At 38.1% G+C, this 22,265-nt stretch overlaps 1 protein-coding gene across 1 annotated transcript in view; it reads right to left on the bottom strand.

Moving 5' to 3' along the window:
- The window catches only part of LOC123761315 (serine-rich adhesin for platelets), a 52,192-nt gene that overhangs the window by 20,540 nt on the left and 9,387 nt on the right, over positions 1-22,265 (bottom strand). Inside the window, 10 exon segments of the mRNA XM_045747257.2 lie at positions 3,925-6,253; positions 6,255-6,485; positions 6,487-6,780; positions 6,782-11,089; positions 12,928-13,069; positions 14,877-15,040; positions 16,164-16,287; positions 16,811-16,922; positions 18,216-18,418; positions 19,944-20,086. Of these exon segments, the coding sequence (XP_045603213.2) occupies positions 3,925-6,253; positions 6,255-6,485; positions 6,487-6,780; positions 6,782-11,089; positions 12,928-13,069; positions 14,877-15,040; positions 16,164-16,287; positions 16,811-16,922; positions 18,216-18,418; positions 19,944-20,086 (8,050 nt within the window).

Genomic DNA, 22,265 nt, shown 5'->3' on the forward strand with positions numbered 1-22,265 from the left:
ACACTTGTCATTTTCCATAAACCAGCCATCTGCTATCTTGTTTCACCACTCTTTCCTTAAATGTTTGCTTCAGAACGCCATCGGGAAGAAAAAACTGGATTGGTTCTTTTCTTTAACTGCAATGGCATTTCCAAAATCCCTAATGCAACAATGAATTTATCAGGAATTGCAATCATTACATCCCAAATTCTATACAAACTACTTGTAAACTGCTGAAACCACATCCTTATGCTTAGCCACCTTAACTTCCCATTAGAAATATTAACACATACTAGGAAATGTAGATGTTTATCTCTCAGAATGTTTGGTAATATGTTTATTGTTTGTGATGTGTGTATATGTATGTATTAACACGATGTACTGAACGGGGTGAGAATAGCTTGAGCTACCTCATCCCTTTGTGTGTATTTTACCTCAATAAACTTATTTCAATTTCAATTTCAACACATACTGCCCCAATTAGCAGTTAATTGTAATAACGTTGGCCTTTTGCTTGTCCAAATGACAAACTACTGCACCGTACTCACCACAGTGACACCATGTTTCAATCTCGCCTATTCCTGAAGTTCAAACCTTCCTCTCCCTATCTCATTCAACATGACTATCACTGTTGCTCAATATCAAACGGTCTAAATTATTCAAGCTTGCTACAAAATAGTTTGAGGATACAAATGCAATCCTCATTGCTTAACCCTTTTGATAATTAATCTACTGCAGGGACTTCAAAAAAAAATCTACATTTTCATTATATTATTACCTTAATCCTGGTACTATTACCTATAAAAAAATCCAAATCGTGCAAAATTTGACCAAGTTTTCCCAAAAAGCAATACAATTATTTATACACTTGGTATTGAAATGTTAAACAATGACTGCTCTATTGCAATGTATAAAGAAATTGCAAATTGCATAATAAATATATTTTCTGTGAATATTTTAATGTGATGGAGCTAACGTAACATACTGGTCAAGATGAACACACAATTATTTTAAACATCTAATAATTTCGGCAATAAATATATCCGCTAAATATACAATTTTGGTTTTAAAATGCTCACAGATATTTTCTGTACTGTAAACCGCCACAAAAAATTAAAGTTGTGAAATGAATTGTTTAGACTTTTATAATTCAGTTTTGGAGACAAAGGCTGGCCAGGATGGGTCTGTACATACCTAATTGTGTTTGAGGGTTATTAACCCTCAAAGAGCAGCTATCATAAAAACTGACACCTTTCCTGTGCATGAAAAAAAAAAATATTTGTTCTTATAAAATGATACATTAGTATGTAAAAATTAAGGAAAAATGGCAAAAAGCCACACATACTGTATCCAGTTTTGGGTTTCGTACCTGTCGGAAAAAGCCAGATGGGAACTCATTTTCAATTTGGATGGTTTTTATACTCGCAACTTCCCATTAGCTTACACATTGTGTTGTATAACTAGACTTTTATACACACAATTGAAAAACATCAAGTACTGTATATAGAATTATAGAACAAGATACTGAATGTACACACACACACACAGTATAGGCAAGGCTCAAAGGATGCACCTTGCAGCCTAATCTATCGCTGCTCTTCTGTCTGGTAATGTCCACTACAAATAGATTCGAACAACGGAAGAAAACATCAAACTGAGATTTAATGATGACTGCAAGCCAGTATTACATGGAATAATAAATGAATGGAATGAATGAATGGAATGAAAGAAATTATTATTATTATTGAGATTATATATATACAGTATTAATATATACCTAATATATACATATATATTATATTTATATATATGTATATATATACATTATATATATAAATATATAAATATATATATACATATATACATTATATATATATATATATATATATATATATATATATATATATATATATATATATATATATATATATATATATATATATATATATATATACTACATATATGTATGTATACAGAAAAATCATATGTGAAAAATAGAGAATGCTAAACACGTTTTCAGGTCAATTCGCCTTCATCAGAGCATTTTAGAATGAGCCTAAATCATTTTATACTCATTTTAAAATGAGTTTTTCAGTCTAAAATGCTCTGATGAAGGAGAATCAAGCCAAAAATGCATTAAGCATTCTCTATTTTTTCACATATATGGACCAGTGTTTTTGTGATCATTGTTGCATGCATGTATATATATATACTGTATAAATTTATATTTTCCCAGTCATTCAAATAAGGGAAAAATGGAAAGGCCAACAAATACTGTAATTATAAACAAGATTAGTATCTCAAAGTCAAATAGAATTGCTATTAAAGTTTTAAAATTATCACAAATTTTTCTGTATAAATATACAAAATGGTTATATAAAGAATATACGTCCACCAAGAACAGCAATGTATGCGCATTAAGGCTCCTTGAGGGTATTCTTAACACTTACCGCAACCAACAGCTATTACTTTAAAATACAACTGAACCTCTTGACCACCTTGGTACTAATATAAATATAAATACTAATATAAAATTTCATATTTTTCAGAAAGTACATTCTACTAATTTTCAAGCTTTTAATAATTTTCAGGTATGCAGCAGGCAGAATTTCAAATTAGTTTCTGACATTATAGGAAAGTAATAATTACAACTTGTAATAAACCCTCCCACTTTATTTTTATCCGTTATAAGATGTTTCATTTTCTATTAATACAATACATGGAAACGAGTAATAAAAATATTTTGTTTCAGTCATACTGATACTTTGTGGAGGCATATGGTCCCTTCCTATAACATTTGTATGAATAAAGGTTCAATCCTAATTCTACATAAAAGTGCAATTTTATCCATAGTAAAATGTATGTCATTTGCTGGCGCCACTGACTAGTGTGGCTCATCACTGAATCGGTAAATACTCCTTATTTGAGAGGTGCCACCATAATTATTCATAAACACCCAAGATTACCTAAAATAATAATACTTTTTGAAAATTATGAAATTTCTAGTTTATTCTAAATGTGCCTGAGTAACTTTGTTTCACCATGCAAGATTTAATTTTTTTTACCGTATACTGTATATATTATATATTAAATATACTGTATCATATTTAGACATAATATATTGTATCATATTTATACATAATATACAGTGTATTAAATATACTGTATCATGTTTATAATTATAAACCTGTCAATCTAAATAGTTGTAAATTTGTTAAAACCAATATTAAAGTCAGCAGAGCAAGGTGACATCCTGACTAAGCTCTTCTTGAAACAGAGCAGATAAACAGCTGTGTACCATTTTCCTTCTTAAAGGATGAAATTATTTTAAGTGAGAGGTGTTTGCATGACCAAGGCCTTGAAATTATGAGGCAGTTAGCTAAAAGTTGGCTGTCCTATCCTATCAACCCTACTCAACATGAGCGAAAAATAGCATCATGCATAGAAAATGGTGGCCATTTGTCGAAAATCACAGCATGTAAGTACAGTATGATATTTGTAATTTACTGAAAGCAGATTAATTCATACATACTGAAACCCTAAGTACAGCTTCTAAAAATAACTGATGCTTAGGAATAGCAATTGAATACTATGAATTCTGCAATTATATTTGTAAATAATACATACATATAATATCATTTCCCTATTTCCCAGTATCACGGAATGAGGGTATATAAATGGCACTTTAAATTTTACCAGTCTACAATAAAAAAAAAAAATGATGGTGACTGATCAGCAGTTTTAGACTATAGTTTTTTGAGATTGGCACTTGTGCATGAAGAAAAAGTTAAACGATAATAGTGATATGTTTCATGACCACAAGGGTGACAACAGAAATGTCAAACATTCCTCAAAATAACCAATGTTGTCCAGACACAACAAATCTTCCAATAACATGGTCAAAGAATACACCATACAACATAATCAGCTACAAAAGTTACTTACTGAGATCACTTTTTAAGGAGTCAATGGAATTGCTCCTCGTATCTTGCGGTCTTGTTGCCAAGCAGATGCGAGTATGCGTTGCTGCAGGAGAGTTTTCCAGGCTAGAGGAACCAGACATTGGTGAAACAGCTATACCCACTTCTGTCGATCCACTGACCAGTAACGGGGAGGCTGCAGTGCCCCGGCCTAACGTCCGTCCATTTCCATCAGTGGCTCCAACCACCAACCTCCTCCCGCTACTTACTCCTGTACGAATCACTGAAGCTGGTTTTCTCGAAATTTGTGAAATCTGCAGTTGAATATGAGCTTGATTTCCGCGCTGGGGATGTTTGCTCTGGGTCACAGAGCCTGATCCTGTTAAAGCTATTTGTGTAGTTGATGCTGTACTAGTGCTTTGCTGCATGCTACTTCCAGAAGAAAAACTTTTATCTGATATCCTCTGTTGTTCTTGTTGCTTCTGCTGTTGTGACTGATGATTTTGCTGTGATGTTTGTTGTGAGCTTTGCATTATAAATGGCTTAAGGGTAAAAAATGGAGGTAATGGTCCAGCCAAGCCTTCATTAACACTTTGTTCACTACTGTTGCTTTCCTCTCCCATTTGAAAAGAAGAGGGTGTGGGAGGTAGCTCAGTAGCAGGGGATGGAGTGTGAGGGGATGCTATGACAGGTTGTGGAGTTGGAGGCGAAGTCACGGTATTTGCTTGTGGTGTAAGAGGTGAAGTTGGAATTAATGAAAGAGGGGTTGGGCCAGATGTCGCACTGCTAGTAGGTGTACTATTGTGTGTAACACTGGTGGAAGTATTAGTGATGACAGGCGTGTTGGTTATGATAGATGTCGTAGTAACTGGTGGTGAATTAGTAGCTATAGATGTTTTGGTAACAGTGGTAGAGCTAGTAATGGTGTTTACAATAGTGTGTGTGTCACTGTGAGTGACAGATGGTAGGGACGGCAAGCTAACATGGATAGAACGAGTTGGTGATGTTATTCCAATTACTTCCTCATTTCCTGTAATTTGGAGTTGTTGGATCACACCACACTTTTGTTGGTGCTGTTTCTGTTGTTGGTGCTGTGATTTTGCCTGAGTAGTAGAAAGCTGCTGAACTGCAACTTGTTGCAATACCTGTTGACCACCAGAAGTCTGCACAACTACTTGCTGAACAGCCTGATGACCAGCCATTTGCTGCTGTTGGACAATCTTACTAACAACTGTGGGAGTTTGACTTAGATTAGAACCCCCTGTCAACAGGGACGCAATATGACTTTCCATGAGATCATTCATATTGATGCGGCCCTGTATAGTAACATTAGGTGGTGGGCCAGACTGACCAGAGGTTTTTACTTTGCTTAAAGGCTGACGTGTTGTAATGGCAGTTACCTTTCCACCATGATGAATAAGCTGTACCACTCTGCCTCCTGCCAGACCCTGAGTGAGACTGGTTGTACTATTAGATAGATTGCTACCTTCCATTTTAACATTAGACACCACCACACCTTGTAACAGCTGGGGAGCTGCTGCAGTAACTATCTCTTGGCCACTTTCAATCTTTATTTTGTCATCAGGGATAACAGTATTCCCAGCAGGAGAATTTACTTGGCCAGAAACAACTTGGGCAGAATATTGTACAGTCTGCACCCCAGAAGGAGTACCTGAAAGCCCAAGAGAGTTGTCACTTGCTGGCCCAGGAGAAGGGCTAGGAGAAGGACAACCAACTATTGAACCTTCAGATACAGCTGGACTATTAACTGCACCACCTTCAACCTTCTTTACAGGACTCTTTTTCTTATTTGATGACTTCCCTTCATTTTTAGGAGGTGGGCAGTTTTTTCTATTTCGTGGTGCTGGTTGTGGCTGTGGAGTATTGGCAAGATCTTGTTTATATTGTTCCAATATTGCTTGAATGCGTGCTTTAGTTTCATCACTTTCTTCAACCTGGGGCTTAGCAACTGTTGGCTTTGGAGCAGGAGCTTTAGGTGGGGGCGGTGTCTTTGGCTTAGCCACAACGGGAGGAGTAGTTGGAGGGACAACCTTCGACTTGGGTGGTTGTTTCTTGTTTTTACTAGAGGTGGATGATGGTGAAGATGCTATTGAAGAGTGGGATGAGGTAGAAGACAATGTAGGTGACGGTGCTGTCGGGGGCTGTTGCCCTTGCACACCACTTGCTACTGTTACAATCCCAGTTCCAGAGCCACTATGGTTTACTAATATAAGGGTTCCTGCTTGTGTGGTGCTTGGAATGGTGATGTAAGTTCCTTCAGTTAGGCGTGTGCCACCTGCATCATACACCGTTGTGGGTACAGAATAAACATAATTAGAAGATGTAGTTACAGCATGGCGTATCATTGGCCATACTTAAAAGTTGTGCGGCAATCATTGATTCTTCAGAGGACATGGTGGCACTCGAGTAGCTCTCGGCACTAGCTTCCCCATCGGCTACCTCTTTCCCAGATTTATTTGAAACTTTTTCAAAAACAGATTCAAATTCTCTAAGCTGTTCCAAAGTTTCAGAACTCACAACATTTGTTGGAGTAAGAGGAAGAGATGAGAGATTTGACTGCTGTGGTAGGTGTTGGGCTTGTAGATATAGTGTTAGGTTGTCCAGCAATTCCCTGAACTGCTCCAGCCAATGAAAGAGTTGCACTTCCACTTCTTAAGTGATTCATTGCAACCTGATTTACTAATTGACCAGCTGAGGGTTTGACAGCTGTAGTAAGAGTCTGTGTGCCTACACTTTGTGTACTAGTAGAACTTACTAATGCAGTTTTTAAGTAGTGACTAAGACGTTCACCAAGACCTTCATCTTGAGGTAATCGAGCAACTGTTACACTAGTGGTAGAGGTTCCTGAATTTTTGTCAGCCTTCAACAACCTGCTGCTGTTGTAGTTTTGCTCCAAGTCCTTCCTCAAAAGTAGATGTTTCTCCAGGTGCTTGAGTAGAGGTCTGTGGTCTTAAGGTACGGATGACAAGACCGCCACGTCCTAAAACCTTCTGTACAATAGTGGAGGGAGGGATTTTTGCTCGGACAGTGGCAGAAGGACCCTGGGGCTGTAACACTCCACCCTCTACACTGCCAGTAGTAGAGGATGTACTAGTTCCTTGGCTGAGTGCCACTACTTGAGATTTTAGATGGCCTGTTTGATGCGTATTCAAACCTTGAAGTGCAACTGTATGAGGTACTACAACTGTACGCACAATCTGTCTATTCTGCACATTCTGTAAGATCTTGACATTGTGAAGCACATTAACTTGTCGACCACCTGCTTGATTAATAACACCCGTTACCTGTTGTTGTTGACCTGCCGTTCTTACTGCTCCACTGCAAGACTTAATCACCCTTGTACCAGCATGTAACCTTAAGTCCAATGAGGAGGAATGAACAATTCCTAAGCCCGTTGAACCATCACTAGTGTGTACTTGAACAAATTGAGCTGGAACAAGTACCTGTTGCACTGCTCCACTACTATTGTCACCAACACTACCATTACCACCAACACCACTACTAAGAATTCCACCACTAGCAACAACGACACCACTTCCTGTTGCTCCACCAACTACACCACTTGCCATAATAACACCACTATTGGTGCTAGTCCCACTGGTAATAACAACACTTCCATTACTAGTACCAGTGCTAGCTAATGTACCCATTACAGCACTTGTTACCTGCCCTTCACCTGACACTGCTATAGGAACACCACTGCTACCTACAACAGATGTTAGAGTATGAGGCAGAGCAGCAGTGATAGTGGTAATGGCTGTGGAAGATTGTGTGTGGAGAGGGCTGGGTGGAACTGGTCGATCCCTAAGTAAAGTTTCAAGCATACTAGCTGCTCGTATGTCCCCCGGAGGGCTAGCCACGGTGGTGGTGCAGGTGGTGGCTCCCCTGGTGCTGCTGATCTGAGCAATTGTAACAGTGCTGTCAATACCACTGACTAAATTAGCAAGTGGTGCTTCACTGACGCATACTGTTTCACTCTGAACTGCATCCCAGGTTTGCTGCAGCTGCTGCTGCTGCTTGCCATTATTTCCACCTAGTGTCCCCAAGGGGGAACTAAGATTGTTGGTATTGGAGTTGAGGACACTCCCTACCACCGTGGCTGAGACTAAAGGGGCCGGCAATGAAGTTGATGTTGATGCTGGCCCAACAAGAGCAGTTCCTGTTGTTGATGTAGAACTGGCTACAACTGATGTCAGAGTTGGACCGCTATTGACCACCGACTCTTGCACTCCCATGTTTCCAGTTACAACAACTCCTCGGGAGTATGTTGAACGGATTGTAGCTGCATTTGTCCGTACAGCCATTACAGGGTTCCCTGTACGGAGGCTAGCACTGGAAACTGTAACAGCAGGTCGTGCAACCACTGTTGAAAAGGTTCCAGGTCGAGTAAGCACAGTTCGAGTACTAACTATACCACTAGATCCACCATTATTGAGACCACTAGGTCCGGCACCATCTGCTTTTGGTTTTCTAACAAGAGTTGTGCCCTTAGGTAAAACCCGATTTAAATTTGTTGGATTAGTCTTGTCAGTTGGTGGTAAATTTGGAGGATTATTACTAACTGGCATTGCAATTGCAGTGCGACCGCTCATTGCTGATATGGCATTTTCAGGTGACATTATCCTATTTAAGACAGTTTTCTGAGCATTAGCTAGTGCTAAAGCAGATGGAACTTTCTGAGACTTATAAGTAACTGTTGTACCTTGTTTCTTGAGATAATCAAGACTAGCATCAAGTGACATGTTTTTTCTAGTCAAAGTAACGCTAGAACCTTTGCTTCTAAACCCCGAGTTTTGCTGCAGCAAAAATTTGGCATACGAGTCATCATAGCCAGATGTTGGTTCATTTATCATTCTTAAGTAGTTGCTGCTCCCGCCAGGATTGGGTGGGCGAGTACCACAAAGTAATGCTCTTTGAAGTGGAGCAACCCGCACCTTGCCATCTTTTGCGCGGAGGTAACACTGAACCGACATAGAGCGAGGGAGAGAAACAGATGCTGCTGGTCGTGTAGTTGTGGTAGGATTGGGTGCCACCAAAGATCCTGCATACCTCCAGGACCCTCGAGGCTGACTAGATGGAGTGGTTCTCACTGGTCCCATACTCCTCCCAGCAGCAACTGTTGTCACTGACCTCTGCATCTGTTGACCGATTGCAGTTTTGTCACGTTCGGTCAACACAACACGAGGGTTAAGATTAAGTGAGCTGAGCGGAGGAGCAAAGTGATCCGAGGATCGTACTGCACCTTCAAACTTATGTTCAATTACAGTTTCACCTCCATATTTCTGATGACGAAAGAGACGAAGGGTATTCAATAAATTTCTGTCGCGTCTTAGTTTCCCAGTTTCAGCATCAATTCGAATTCGTTTACTTCTGTCTTGATTACTAACAGCAGTTACTCTCTTCCCTTCAACTATTTTGCCACCATCAGCTTCCATTTTTAGTAATCTCGTTTTGCCTTTGCTTTCCATATCCGATTCATCCGACTCCGACATCACATAATGTGATCCATCCCTTCTCCCATCATTAGAATCATAGTCAGAATCAGAATCATAGAGTCTATTAGCATGAGGAATTTTCTTTGGTCTTCCTCTTCCCCTCTTAATATGTTTTTCATTGTCAGTAGAGTCTGAATCAACAGATGAGTAGCGCCCCGTTCTGGATTGAGCACAATATTCCCCTTCAGAGTAATCACTTTCAGACTCGCGTACAATAAAGTGTTCATACCCTTTTTCAATCCCAGTGAATTCTGTTATCTCGGCTGAAGGCATATTTCGAAACTGGCTATAATCAATATTGAGATACTTTAATTCTTTGGTCATATTCTTAGCACTATCAGCATCATTAAGGTAACGTTCACATATTTTGCTTAATTCACTCCAATCACGCATCCATGACAAAACTTGCCAACGAGGACTACTTAGCACCACTGCCAAATCATCACAGAGTTCTTTTGTTAAGCCTAGCTGATCTGCATCAAGTACCTGATTAGGGTGAGTCAGAACATCATAATTTTGACACCGACTCAACAATGTTTCAGTCAAATTAGTCAGAAGTAAATTCCTTGATGTTTTCTTCGGTGTTTCTTGACTTAACTGTTCAATAAAATTTTCCGTGCTTTTGTAAAACTTGTCCATAGAATCTACATCATCCTTAATTCTATTTTCCAAATTAACACTATTTTCACTGCCCTCGTCATCAATAACCGCATCTTTGGTTTCCAACACACACACATCATCTGTCTTTAATTGAGCACTGCTTACACTATTTACTTGTGACATTTGAGAATTTTGAGTGGGTAAAAAATTTGAGGGAGTTTGTCCTGTGTCTACAGTTATTTGTGTCACACACTGGCCATCATGTGGGGGATCTTTAAGCTTAATTAATGGAGGGGAACTTTGGCCTTTTACTATAAAATCACTGTCATTTTCATCCTGATTACTCACTTGTACTGCACTGGCACTAGTCACTTCCATTTCAGAAATATTAACACTATCCTGAACACCAACACAATTATGACTAATTTGGACTGAGTCACTTGCACTGGACTTAATCCTTGTAAATAAATGAGGACTGTGTGCATGTTCTTGAGAAATTTGTGTTCTATGAAGGTCTAAAGACGTGGACTGAAAACAAGAGGGGGGTTGTGTGGGTTGAACACCATGATAGCTATGTAAAGTGTCAAGACTGTCTGCTGTGGTGCTGGTTGAAGAAGAAGATTGGAGGCACATGGCTGATAACCCCAGTAATGTACGATCATCCTGTTTAAAATCAGGAGAGTGAGGGGGAGGAAGAGGTGGAGGACGAGGAGAAGTGGGTGGAGACTGAGGTGTAGTTGATGAAGGAGAAGGGAGTGGCTGCACACTGGAAGCTGCATCACTGGCATGGAATGGGGAGGGCTCTCTCACAAAGCTGTTGAGCAAGACTAAGCGATCAGATGTTGGGTGCAGACTGAAAGCAGTGAGCACACATTCTCTTGCCACACTTTTATGAGTTGTAAAGACTGTTGCTAGATCCATAAAACCAGCAGCCATCTGTTGCTCCAACTGCAGGTGTGCATCCTTTATGTTACCTTCTCTCTCCTTTAATTTTAGAGCTTCTAAGCTATTCATGTCCATGGTCAGAGCTCGAATCAAAAGCTCAGTCACAAGCGAAGCCACCCGTTTTCCAAACTGTAAATAGTAAGATTTATATAATTTCAATCAAAGAAAAAATATATAATTTAATATTTAACATGAAACATTCTTTTAACATTTGTAAAAAATACATATACACACAACATACCTGCTGTGGGCTTCAAGAGGCTTGAACCCCACAGCCACAGGCCACACACACAGGACTGCTTGAGGCTTCAAGAAGACCTAGACAAACTGAAGGAATGCTTGAACAAGTGGTTGTTGAGTTTAACCCAAGCAAATGTACTGTAATGAAGATAGGTGTAGGGAGCAGGAAGCCAGATACAAGGTATCATTTGGGAGATGAAATTCTTCAAGAGTCAGAGAGAGAGAAAGACTTGGGGGGGCTGATATCACGCCAGACCTGTCCCTTGAAGCCCATATCAAGAGGACATCAGTGGCACATGCCAGGCTGGCCAACATAAGAACGGCATTTAGAAACTTGTGTAAGGAATCATTCAGAACATTGTATACCACATATGTCAGACCAATCCTGGAGTATGCAGCTCCAGCATAGAGTCCATATCCAGTTAAGCATAAAACTAAACTGGAGCAGGTTCAAAGAGTTGCCATCAGACTAGTACCCAAACTGAGAGGTATGAGCTACGAGGAGAGACTATGGGAGTTAAACCTCACGTTGCTGGAAGACAGAAGAGATAGGAGGGACATGATCACCACCTACAAGGTTCTCAAAGGAAGTGATAGAGTAGATAAGGACATGCTATTTAACACAAGGGGCACACGCACTAGGGGGGACAGGTGGAAACTGAGTGCCCAAATGAGCCACAAAGATATTAAAAAGACATTTTTTAGCGTCAGAGTGGTTGACAAATGGAATACATTAGGAAGTGATGTGGTGGAGGCTGACTCCACACACACAGTTTCAAGCGTGGATATGATAGCCCAGTAGGCTCAGGAACCTGTACACCAGTTGATTGACAGTTGAGAGGCGGGACCAAAGAGTCAGAGCTCAACCCCCGCAAGCACAAATAGACGAGTACACACATACACACACACACACTCACAGTATTATTACACATACATATTTACATATATCATATATAAATTGTCGTCCACACTTCTGCAGAAATAAACTTTCCATTCATCTAGGCTCTAGGAGACTCGAACCGTGGACCACCTCGAGCATGTGAGGCCGAAGCTCTATCGACTGGGCTATGAGTAGTCTTAATAAGGAAAGTTTTCTTTTAAGGAATAGAGTAAGGATAGAGCTAGTACATGGAATTTATCAACTTCATAACTCATATTTTCTGTTGCCCAATAGAAGACTTTATTAATTTTAGCTTGTAGTTTTCAATGATTTTTCAATAGGCCATTACTCCATGATCACATTAATCAAATGCCTATGCAAAGCTCTGGTATACCACATCTGCATTTTGTATTTAAACACATTTACATTATTTATATAAAAACTAAAAAAAAAAAATAACCAGGCAATAACTTTAAATCAATTTACAATAACTGCACTACCCTGAGGACCAATGTATGAAAACACTTTACTGGTTAATTCTGTCACAGTGATGAAGAGATGATGCAAAGACAAGATCTTCCTTATCTAAAGGTGTGTGTTAAATTAGGTTCATAGCCAAGTGCAACAGGACTGTGTTTTATTGCCATAGCTTTAATTCATCCCGTGTGAAATGAAACGAATGCAGTTTCTAGGGCTATAGGAATGTAAAATGTGTCCAGAATTGTTCTCTATTTCATACCATGTGCCTATGCTAATGATGTTTTGCACTCCTTTATCAACAATGAATCACAGGAATCTGGCCTCAGAGCCAAGTGCATTGGAATAAAACAGGAAAGCAGTACTATACCTTCATATATAATATGGAGCTCATCTTGTATATATGCAATGACGACTCAGAGAGTTGCATGTACTTGTGGATCATTTGACTTAGCAAATCATCAGGAACTGCAGCAGCTTCCTGTACACCACACCATTCATGAAAAACACTCCTAGGGATGAAGTAAACAAAATTAAATATTTAGATTTAATATTTGAGTTACTAAGGAAGACAATTTAAGAATTAAAAGTCTTAAAGGTCAATAGTGTGTGTGAGGCTGTGTGTGGCTATGAATATATACACACGTCTGCTCTTAGATTTGAATGCAAAATGTAAGGAAACAGGAAACTTGAAAATAATGTAAGTATCTATATCATTTCTGGTGTGGCGAGTTGTTAAATTTCGCTGGGTGGCAGGCCCAGTCCAGATCTGTCAACGTTAGACATGAGGATTGCTGACAGTGTGCCATGTGGCAGTTTATCTTGAGCATTTCTATGATGGGTTTTTTCCACATTTTAGTTTATTCACTATAGTACTGTGTTAAATAACAAGATTTATGTACATGTAATTTACAAAAACATGAATTGAGTACATTACTCAAGATAGCAAGATGGTGTCTTGTCAAGAATTAAGGCAGGAAAGATTATTTTAGAAGTTGTCAGAAGAACATTGTTTGTATATGCAGAATGAAGACTTCATTTGTGTTTATTATGTCTATCGTAAAGAGTATGGCCAATTTAACTAAAGTATTGGAGAGGCCAAGAGGAATAGGAAACGCAATAAACAGCAGCAGCATTGGAAGCATGACCAGCAGTGTGAACTAGATTACAATGAAGTGTGTTGGTTTGCCGAAAGGCAATATTTGCAAATATGCAGCCAATATGAATATTGAGTGAAAATATATTCAAAAAGATTCTAAATCTCTTCAAGACAATCTAGATAGGCTTTTGAATTGGGCAACAGAGTGGCAGCTGCAATGTAATGCTCACATATGTAAGGTTCTGAGGCTAAGTAATCATGATAGTTACTAGATATCAGCTGGATAGTACTGAAATTGCAAAGTCTGATTGCAAAAAAAAAGCTTATAATTAGTAAGAATTTAAAGCCAAACAAAAATAATTAATAAATATTCAGAATAAGGCAAATAAAAGTGATTTGTTTCTAGAAAAGTTAGCAACAAAACACACAAAAGTTATAATTCAATTATACCCTGCTTTTGTTAGGTCTTATTTAGATTTGACAGTTCAACTTTGGTTGCCAAACTATAGAATGGGCATAAATTTACTTGGATGTATCCACAGCAAAGGAAGATTAATCCCAGGAATTAGAAACTTTCCATGGAGAGAGAGATTGAGAAAACTTAATTTACATTCTCTAGAAAGGTGAAGACTTTGGGACGACATGATTAAAGTATAAAAGTGGATGAATGGGCATAAGGGGGAATATTTATAAAATATTAAATATATCAATGTAAAATAGAACACAAAACAATGAATATAAATTGGATAAGTTTAGATTTAGGAAAGACCTGGGTAATACTAGTTTGGTAACAGGGTTGTCGATTTGTAGAACAGATTATTAGGCAACATAAAAGACACGAGGATCACTCAATTCTTTCAAGCGTATGCTAGACTGTATACTGTATATGAACAAGTTTGGGTAGATATAAATAAAAGCTGCCTCGAATGGGTCAATGGGCCTTCTGCAGTTTCCTAAATTCTTATGTATTTATATATAGAGATAGATATACTAAAGTTACATATATTTAATTACATTTTATTATGTTTTATATATATATTTTTTAGCTACAAGTTAAGAGATAAAACAAAGTTTAACATATAATACTTTGCATTCCTTTCATACTGTGGCATCATTTAATGCAGCTCATTGGGTTTCACTGTAAACAATGTTCAAGAACTTGAGCACTGTCTTTTCCCATTTTCCTTACTCCACTTAAAAGAAAATGTTGTTCAACATACCAAAAATCATGGGTGCACTTCTTGACAATGGTCTTGGCCAAGAAGATTTGAATAGCAAGGTCTGCGATTTTCAGCCGATGTTTCCAGACCTTAGCCTTGTCCTGTTTAGCAACAAGTCTTCTTACTAAGTTCACACCTTCATTCACATCCAGCTGTGCCGTAACCTATAAATGAGCAGATAAATATTGATATACATGCCTGTATATATTTCATTAAATTACTTGGTGAATATATATTACAGCTATGCTAATGTTATATTAGGCAGTAAATGCCAAATTGTAATTACAGGAAGAAACCTATTTTGTGGTGCACTGTCATCATAATATATTTTGTAATCAATTTGCCGATTTGTGCCCCCCCCCCCCCCACCATCAATAGAAAGTTGCACTTGATATCCAGCTAACAGTACACACAATAATTTAACAGAGAAGCTGTGAATGGAAGTTACAGCTCGGGGAATGAAAAAACACATCAAATTTATCAACAGCATTTTCTGAACATTGACCCAGAAGACTCGCACCACTGATCAAACATCCACTTTGGTGGAGGAAGTGAAGCAAAGTGAAGTCTCCATCCTCCACTCTCTTTCCATTAGATGCACTAACCATGTCTAAGTTAAATTGTATATTTACAAATAAATTCTACTCTTATTTTGGTGTTTCTCTATATGGTTGTCAGCAGTTTGTGTTCTCTTCAATCAACAAAGTAATAACTTGTTACTGGTCACAGGAGTAGAGTTATACTAACATGCCACACCTTCGTTTCATATGAATATTGTATGGTTTAAAATTGGGTTTATCACAATGTATTTCTTCCACATGGAGCCAATTTAAACAATCTTTAAATTTGCCATCACATTTGATTATATGCATTTATACAATTCACATAATGCTCGCATGAGAGTGAACAGTGAATTGGATGGAATGTCCACATTCCGTCAATGAATATTATTGCAGAATTGTGATACAAAATATTAGATCCTCAGTGTGGCAGACAATAACAATACAAAACACACAATCTGCTAAAACAAAAACTCCTCTACATATACTCGTCATTGATTGGCTAAGAACTATTTTATCTGGCATTGTACAGACAAAGTAATTGATACTGAACAATTTATAACACAGCAAATACAACAAAAATCAAGTTACATCATAATCAGTTACTAGCTTCCTCAACAACAAGATAATAAAGCATACAGTACGAAGCCATCTAAATACAGTACTGACCCAGACAAGTCACACTTCTTACAGTTTATTTTCAATTTCGAAATATTCTAAAACTTACCTCATCTAAAAAACTTTTGCGCTGGAACTTATATAGCAGAGCAAAATACAAATCAACATAGTGATTGTGGTCTTCATCTGTATAGAGTGGAACTTCCATCCCTTCAGATCTGAGACGTATACATCTGCAAAGTAAATAGCAATAAGCAACTAGCAAAAGAAACAGACAAGGAAATAGTTCCTGAAAGAATATAAATTCAGTTTTTACAGTAACATTACAAAAAACAACAATGATGACAAATTACTTAAAAAGACTAAAGGACAAGACAGTTAAAAACAATCAATAAATAAATATAATAATTCTGCATTTTGAAAATGCAGAATACCAAGAATTACAAAATCATATTATAGAGCATATTTGTGAAAGCAGACAAGTCATGCACACCACTATTAATCAAGACATTGTTCAAGGTCAAACACCCCTTTTCTGACAGGCAAAAAAAAAAAAAAAGCTACCCAAGAACTACACTACCCAATTTAAAAGTCAGCTTTATTATTGTCAAAATATAAAGTGTCATGAGTTTCATGTAATACAGATAGGTATTCTCAAGGAATGATTAGATACCACCTTAATAAAAAAAAATATAATGTATCCCACTGCCACGAATACCTAATAATTAAAAATTACACAAAGCACTGTCAACATACCTAATACAAACTTTGAGGACACGAAAGGCAAGCTCTTCACATCTTGACTCGATCATTGTGTCCACTCGCACACGTACCACCTCCCAGGTTTCATTGGAGATGTATTTTATAGCTGAAAAGCAGCAATATTAAGATTTACATTGAAATAAATGTAATGTGAATAAGCATATTTATCTACATACTTGTAAACCAACAGAGTATTTTGCATTTCATTATTAATCTTCTGTTTTACATGTTTATATACTGTATGAGCTTGGTTAACAATATCAGAGTTATCCAAAATTTACATTTACTAGTCTTGAAACTAGTGAGAGCTCAGCACAACACCCCCACCAGCAGAAGGGGGCCTGGAGCTCCAGGTCTTCCCCAAACCTTCCAAACCAGTTCTAGAGCAGATGTGAAGAATACACAACAATGAAAGGACCCCTCAGGAAGCCTGCCAACTCATTGTCTGAAAAGACGGAGGTGGCTGCAAGTGAACATAATGCTCAGCCGGACCAAAAGAACAAAAACTTCAACAGAAAAACTGTCTTAAAGAATCGTGGGCCGAAAGGAAACCATAATCGAGGGAAAGAAAAGGCAATAACACTTTCAAGAAACCGAGAAGGCTTAAACAGGCTTAAACAATTCATCATGAGCAAGCTGAAGGTAAAAAAGAAAAAGGGAAAGACAGGTTCCAAAACAACACCGAAGTAGTACTGATGCCAAACGCTAGCAGTAGCAGCTCCGCCAGTGCTGAACGATAACAAGGCAACAGTATTAGACATAAGAAGCAGGTCAAGAAATAACCATGAGAAAATGAAAGGACAACATTAATAGACAAAAAAAAAAAAAAATGGGGACAAAGTGGCGGAAAGAGCACTAAGATAGTTTATACTGCTATTGGGAAGACAAATGCAGGTGGGACACAAATTCAGCCACTTGCTTGCTATTAATGTGTCAGAAAGACCTATCACAAAGAGCCAAGGAGAAGTTCAAACATACTAGGTACATCAGCAAACCAATCTTCTGAAAGTATGAGGATTGGAAGAAGAAAAAAAAATCCCTTTTCAAGGAAGGCGAGTGTGCAGAGTTGTACGAGAAGAACATCTCTTGAAATAAACAACAGGTACAGTAATCATATCTCAAATAGGAAGTGAAAACAAATCTGGACTAACTACAGGTATTTTTTCCTAGTGTTTTGACTACCACGCTTGTTAATGATATGGGTCTAATTCAGAGGATCTTCTCTGCTACCATTTTTGAAGACTGGAACTATGTTTGCCTTTTTCTGTGTTTTTTCTGTGTATCTATGCATGCATCTGTACATGTGTCTGTATTTGTATAATGTATGTATGTATAAGTCTTTGTGTATTTGTTTTTTTATTTGATGCTTTTTCTAATACAAAATATGAAAGTTTGATACCTTCATTATCTTGAACCTCTGAATCTGAGAAGATAGTCTTTGTTGTTTGACCCCAAGGATCCGACACAAGAGGTAATAATGTACGACACAGGGGCTGTAAGACAGCCACTCGCGAACATCGATGTAGCGTCACACCTAGCCGAGTCTTCACAATCTGGGCTAATCCTGGCCACTCTCCTTGTAGAACCAGTCGTAAACTCCATCTGCAAAATACATTTTAAGATGTCATATCAGGTACATGTTAAATTTGAGTTAATCTATGTTTAATCTTTAAAAGAATAAATTTATTCATATACATTAATGTAGTTCAACATATAAAATTAGTCCCTCTATCCATAATATACACATTCTTTCGTATAAGAAATTTAATGAATTAGGTACAGATCAGATTCATGCTTTTCTTTTGTATGCCAAAACATTAGAGGCCAGAATCTTTGTCCATGTTAAGATTTTTGCTTCTGAGATTTAAGACAATTTACAGTTCTTCAAATAATTCCCCCTACTGGTATCTTTACCTGCATGCTGGGGTTCTGGGAGTTGGTCTACTCCCCGAGCCCGGCCCGAGGCCAAGCTCGACATGTTAGTCCGACAGGCTGTTGCTTGGAGCGGCCCGCAGGCCCATATATCCACCACATCCCGGTTGGTCCGGCACTTCTTTAAGAAAATTATCTAGTTTTCTCTTGAAAATGTCTACGGTTGTTCCGGCAATATTTCTAATACTCGCTGGGAGAATGTTGAACAACCGTGGACCTCTGATGTTTATAGTGTTTTCTGATTGTGCCTATGGCACCCCTGCTTCTCACTGGTTCCATTCCGCATTTTCTTCCATGTCATTCACTCCGGTATGGTGTTTTTTTTTTTTACTGTGGAGATTTGGGACCTGGCCATGCAGTATTATCCACGTGGTATATTTCTTATGCATTTGGCAATAAAGTACCATATAAAACAAAACAATTCTTTCTAATTTTGCTATCTCTCATTATTCAATGCTTGCAACTATGGTGCATGCATCAATTCATATTGTAAGTGGCTTTTATAAGAAAAATTTTAATTATATTATTTCTCAACAATATCTTTACTCTACTTCAGTCATTCATACTTAAATTCCTTAATTAAACTTTTTTTTTTTGGCCTTTTTAAATTTTGCATTTTTTGTATTTTTCTTTCCACATACATTTGCAGCTTCATCATAAAGTGATTCCAGCATTTGCCGGCGATTCTAAATTCTTGGACATCAATGACAAGATTAACTAATAGCTGGGACCAACATATGGTGGCCTGAATCCCCCAGGCCACCATCTGTTTGTGGCCATTCACACTAGGCAGTTCAATCTACTTTTGAGTGAACCAATTGGTTTTGGTTCATGGAACCACATGGAATTGACGTGGCTCAGTAGTAGGAAGTCATCTCTGCATGGTAGCTTCAGGCTGTCACCAAGATACTCCTCCAGAAAATATATATAGTTATCAACATGAAAATGTGAAATAACCGAATCTTTGCATAACCCAAATAGGGTCCTGCCTTAATTTTTATTCGTGAGCTACACGAGTAAAATTGCGTGTCCATCAGTTGTACTAAACTGACATCAATGGTGGTCTAAAGTAATTAACAAATTTAGTTAGTAATAGAAGTCTAGATGCAACAGAAGGATCTCAACCCACAGCATCCAGATAAATCTGACCACAGTACTGCACACAAGAAATGCTTCTAGTGAAAATAGAACTTACCGATAGAGAAAGGTTGCAAGAGGCTGCACTTGGCTAACGTCTCCTTGAACAGTACCAGCCAGGTGTTCCCAACCCGACAGCACGGCACTCACTCGATTCTCATAGCTAACCCCTGGTCGAATTAGCTGACTCTCGATCTCCTGCTGACAAAGAATAAGTGTCATACCAAATGAATCCCATGTCCCACATACATGATTTTACATTACAGAATTAATGTAAAATACTAAAATAGGGTATTTGCAAGATTATAACTTTCATAAAAACAATGTATCAAATGGTACAAAATTGTATTTTTATAATTATTGAAATGTATTAGTAGTTTTTGTATCTAAAGAAGGATGACCATTAAGAAATCTATGAGACTAAGAATACTACAGACATTTTAGTGTTAAAGCAAACAGTTATATAAAATGAAATTACTATAGTTGAAATTTCAACACATGGCATTCGTTGCCAGTCTTAGGCCAAATGACACTCTCTGGATTATGGAGGTTCAATAAAAGTCCATTTCCTTAACTGTTCAGTAAGGCAACACCAAAAATATCCAGAGCATCTGCATATATACCACAAGTACATAATTTAATATGACATATCCACAAATAAATATTTGTAAGAAAATATTTGTGAACAATATTTTCAAGACCCACGTGACTTGTCTTGTGAGATTCATGTGAAAAATAACATTCATAAGAACATTAAAAATAAAAACAAAAATAAAGGAAACTGCAAAATGACTATTGGCTCAATCTTGTTCATAGAAGAACATAATAGGTGATATGAAGAGAGTTCTATTTACCTTCCAGGCATATGTAGGTTTCCCCATGTTTAGAATGATAGCTCAGCAGAGACCTAGAAAGTGTTTTATGCACTAGGTGTAATATGATTTGTAATAAGACCAGTGCAGAAAATTCTCTGAAAGGAAAATACAACTCTAAATCCTTTGGGAATAAACAGAAAATCAAAAAGAAATACCATGGTATACCGATATAAAAATCAGATCTAAAATCCACACTAGTTCCCATGAAAATAGGCACAGAACAAGGGGGTATTTGGGAGGAAGTTTCAAGGCGTGGTCAGAATTTTACTTTCAGGCATATGTACCTGGATGAGGTTCTGAGAATTCTTCTACTACCCAAGCCTGGCCTGGGGCCACGCTTGATGTGCGAGAGCTTGGTATAACAGGCTGTTGCTTGGAGTGGCACGCAGGCCCACAGGATTACTAAAAGCAGCTGAAGGAATATGAGAAAATTTACTTTTGCAAACAGTGGTAGATGGTTGGAACAAGTTAGTTGTTCCAAACTTGAGAAGGTGGTGGAGGCCAAAACCTTTCATAAAACTATGAAGTTTTTTCTTGAACACTTCCACTTTTGTTCCAGAAATATTTCTTATACCTGCTGGGAGGATACTACAACCATGAACCTCTGATGTTCATACAGTGTTCTCCGATTGTGCCTACGACACCTCTACTCTTCACTGGCTATTCTGCACTTCCTTCCATATCGTTCACTCCAGTACAGTTTGTTGTTATTCTACTGTAGAAATTCGGGACCTGGCCCTCTAGTACCTTACATGTACTGTACAGAGGAACCTCGGTTAACGAATTTAATCCGTTCCGGCACCGAGCTCATCATGTGAAACACTCGTGTTGTGAAGTGAATTTCCCATTTTAAAATAATGGAAATACAATTAATCCATTCCACCTCCGAAAAACATCAATATGAAATTTTATAATGTAATTATGTTTTGTTTTACTGTTTTCAATTATACTTTACCTCATGAACAGTCGTTGCTGGCTTGAGGGAGACGATGGGGAGGTGGGAAGGAGGAGAGGGGTTATGGAGTGGAAGGAGAATCCACTTCCGAGTCAGGCAGGCGCTCTCTTGTGAATTTCACCCCACTGGGACCAGGTTGTGGTTCACTATCACTTGCTCGTCTTTTCTGTACCTTCACAGTCACAGCCTGGTTGATCAGGTATCCTTTGGATGTGTTTGTCAAGCTCTCTCTTGAATACTGTGAGGGGTCTGCCAGTTATGCCCCTTATGTGTAGTGGAAGCGTGTTAAACAGTCTCGGGCCTCTGATGTTGATAGAGTTCTCTTTCAGAGTACCTGTTGCACCTCTGCTTTTCAACAGGGGTATTCTGCACATCCTGCCATGCCTTCTGGTCTCATGTGATGTTATTTCTGTGTGCAGGTTTGGGACCAGCCCCTCAATTATTTTCCACGTATAGATTATTATGTATCTCTCCCCCCTGCGCTCAAGGGAATACAGATTTAGGCTCTTTAGTCGGTCCCAGTAGTTTAGATGTTTTACAGAGTGGATTC

The sequence above is a fragment of the Procambarus clarkii genome, chromosome 7 (assembly GCF_040958095.1).
Source record: "Procambarus clarkii isolate CNS0578487 chromosome 7, FALCON_Pclarkii_2.0, whole genome shotgun sequence".
NCBI classification, from domain to species: Eukaryota; Metazoa; Arthropoda; class Malacostraca; order Decapoda; family Cambaridae; genus Procambarus; species Procambarus clarkii.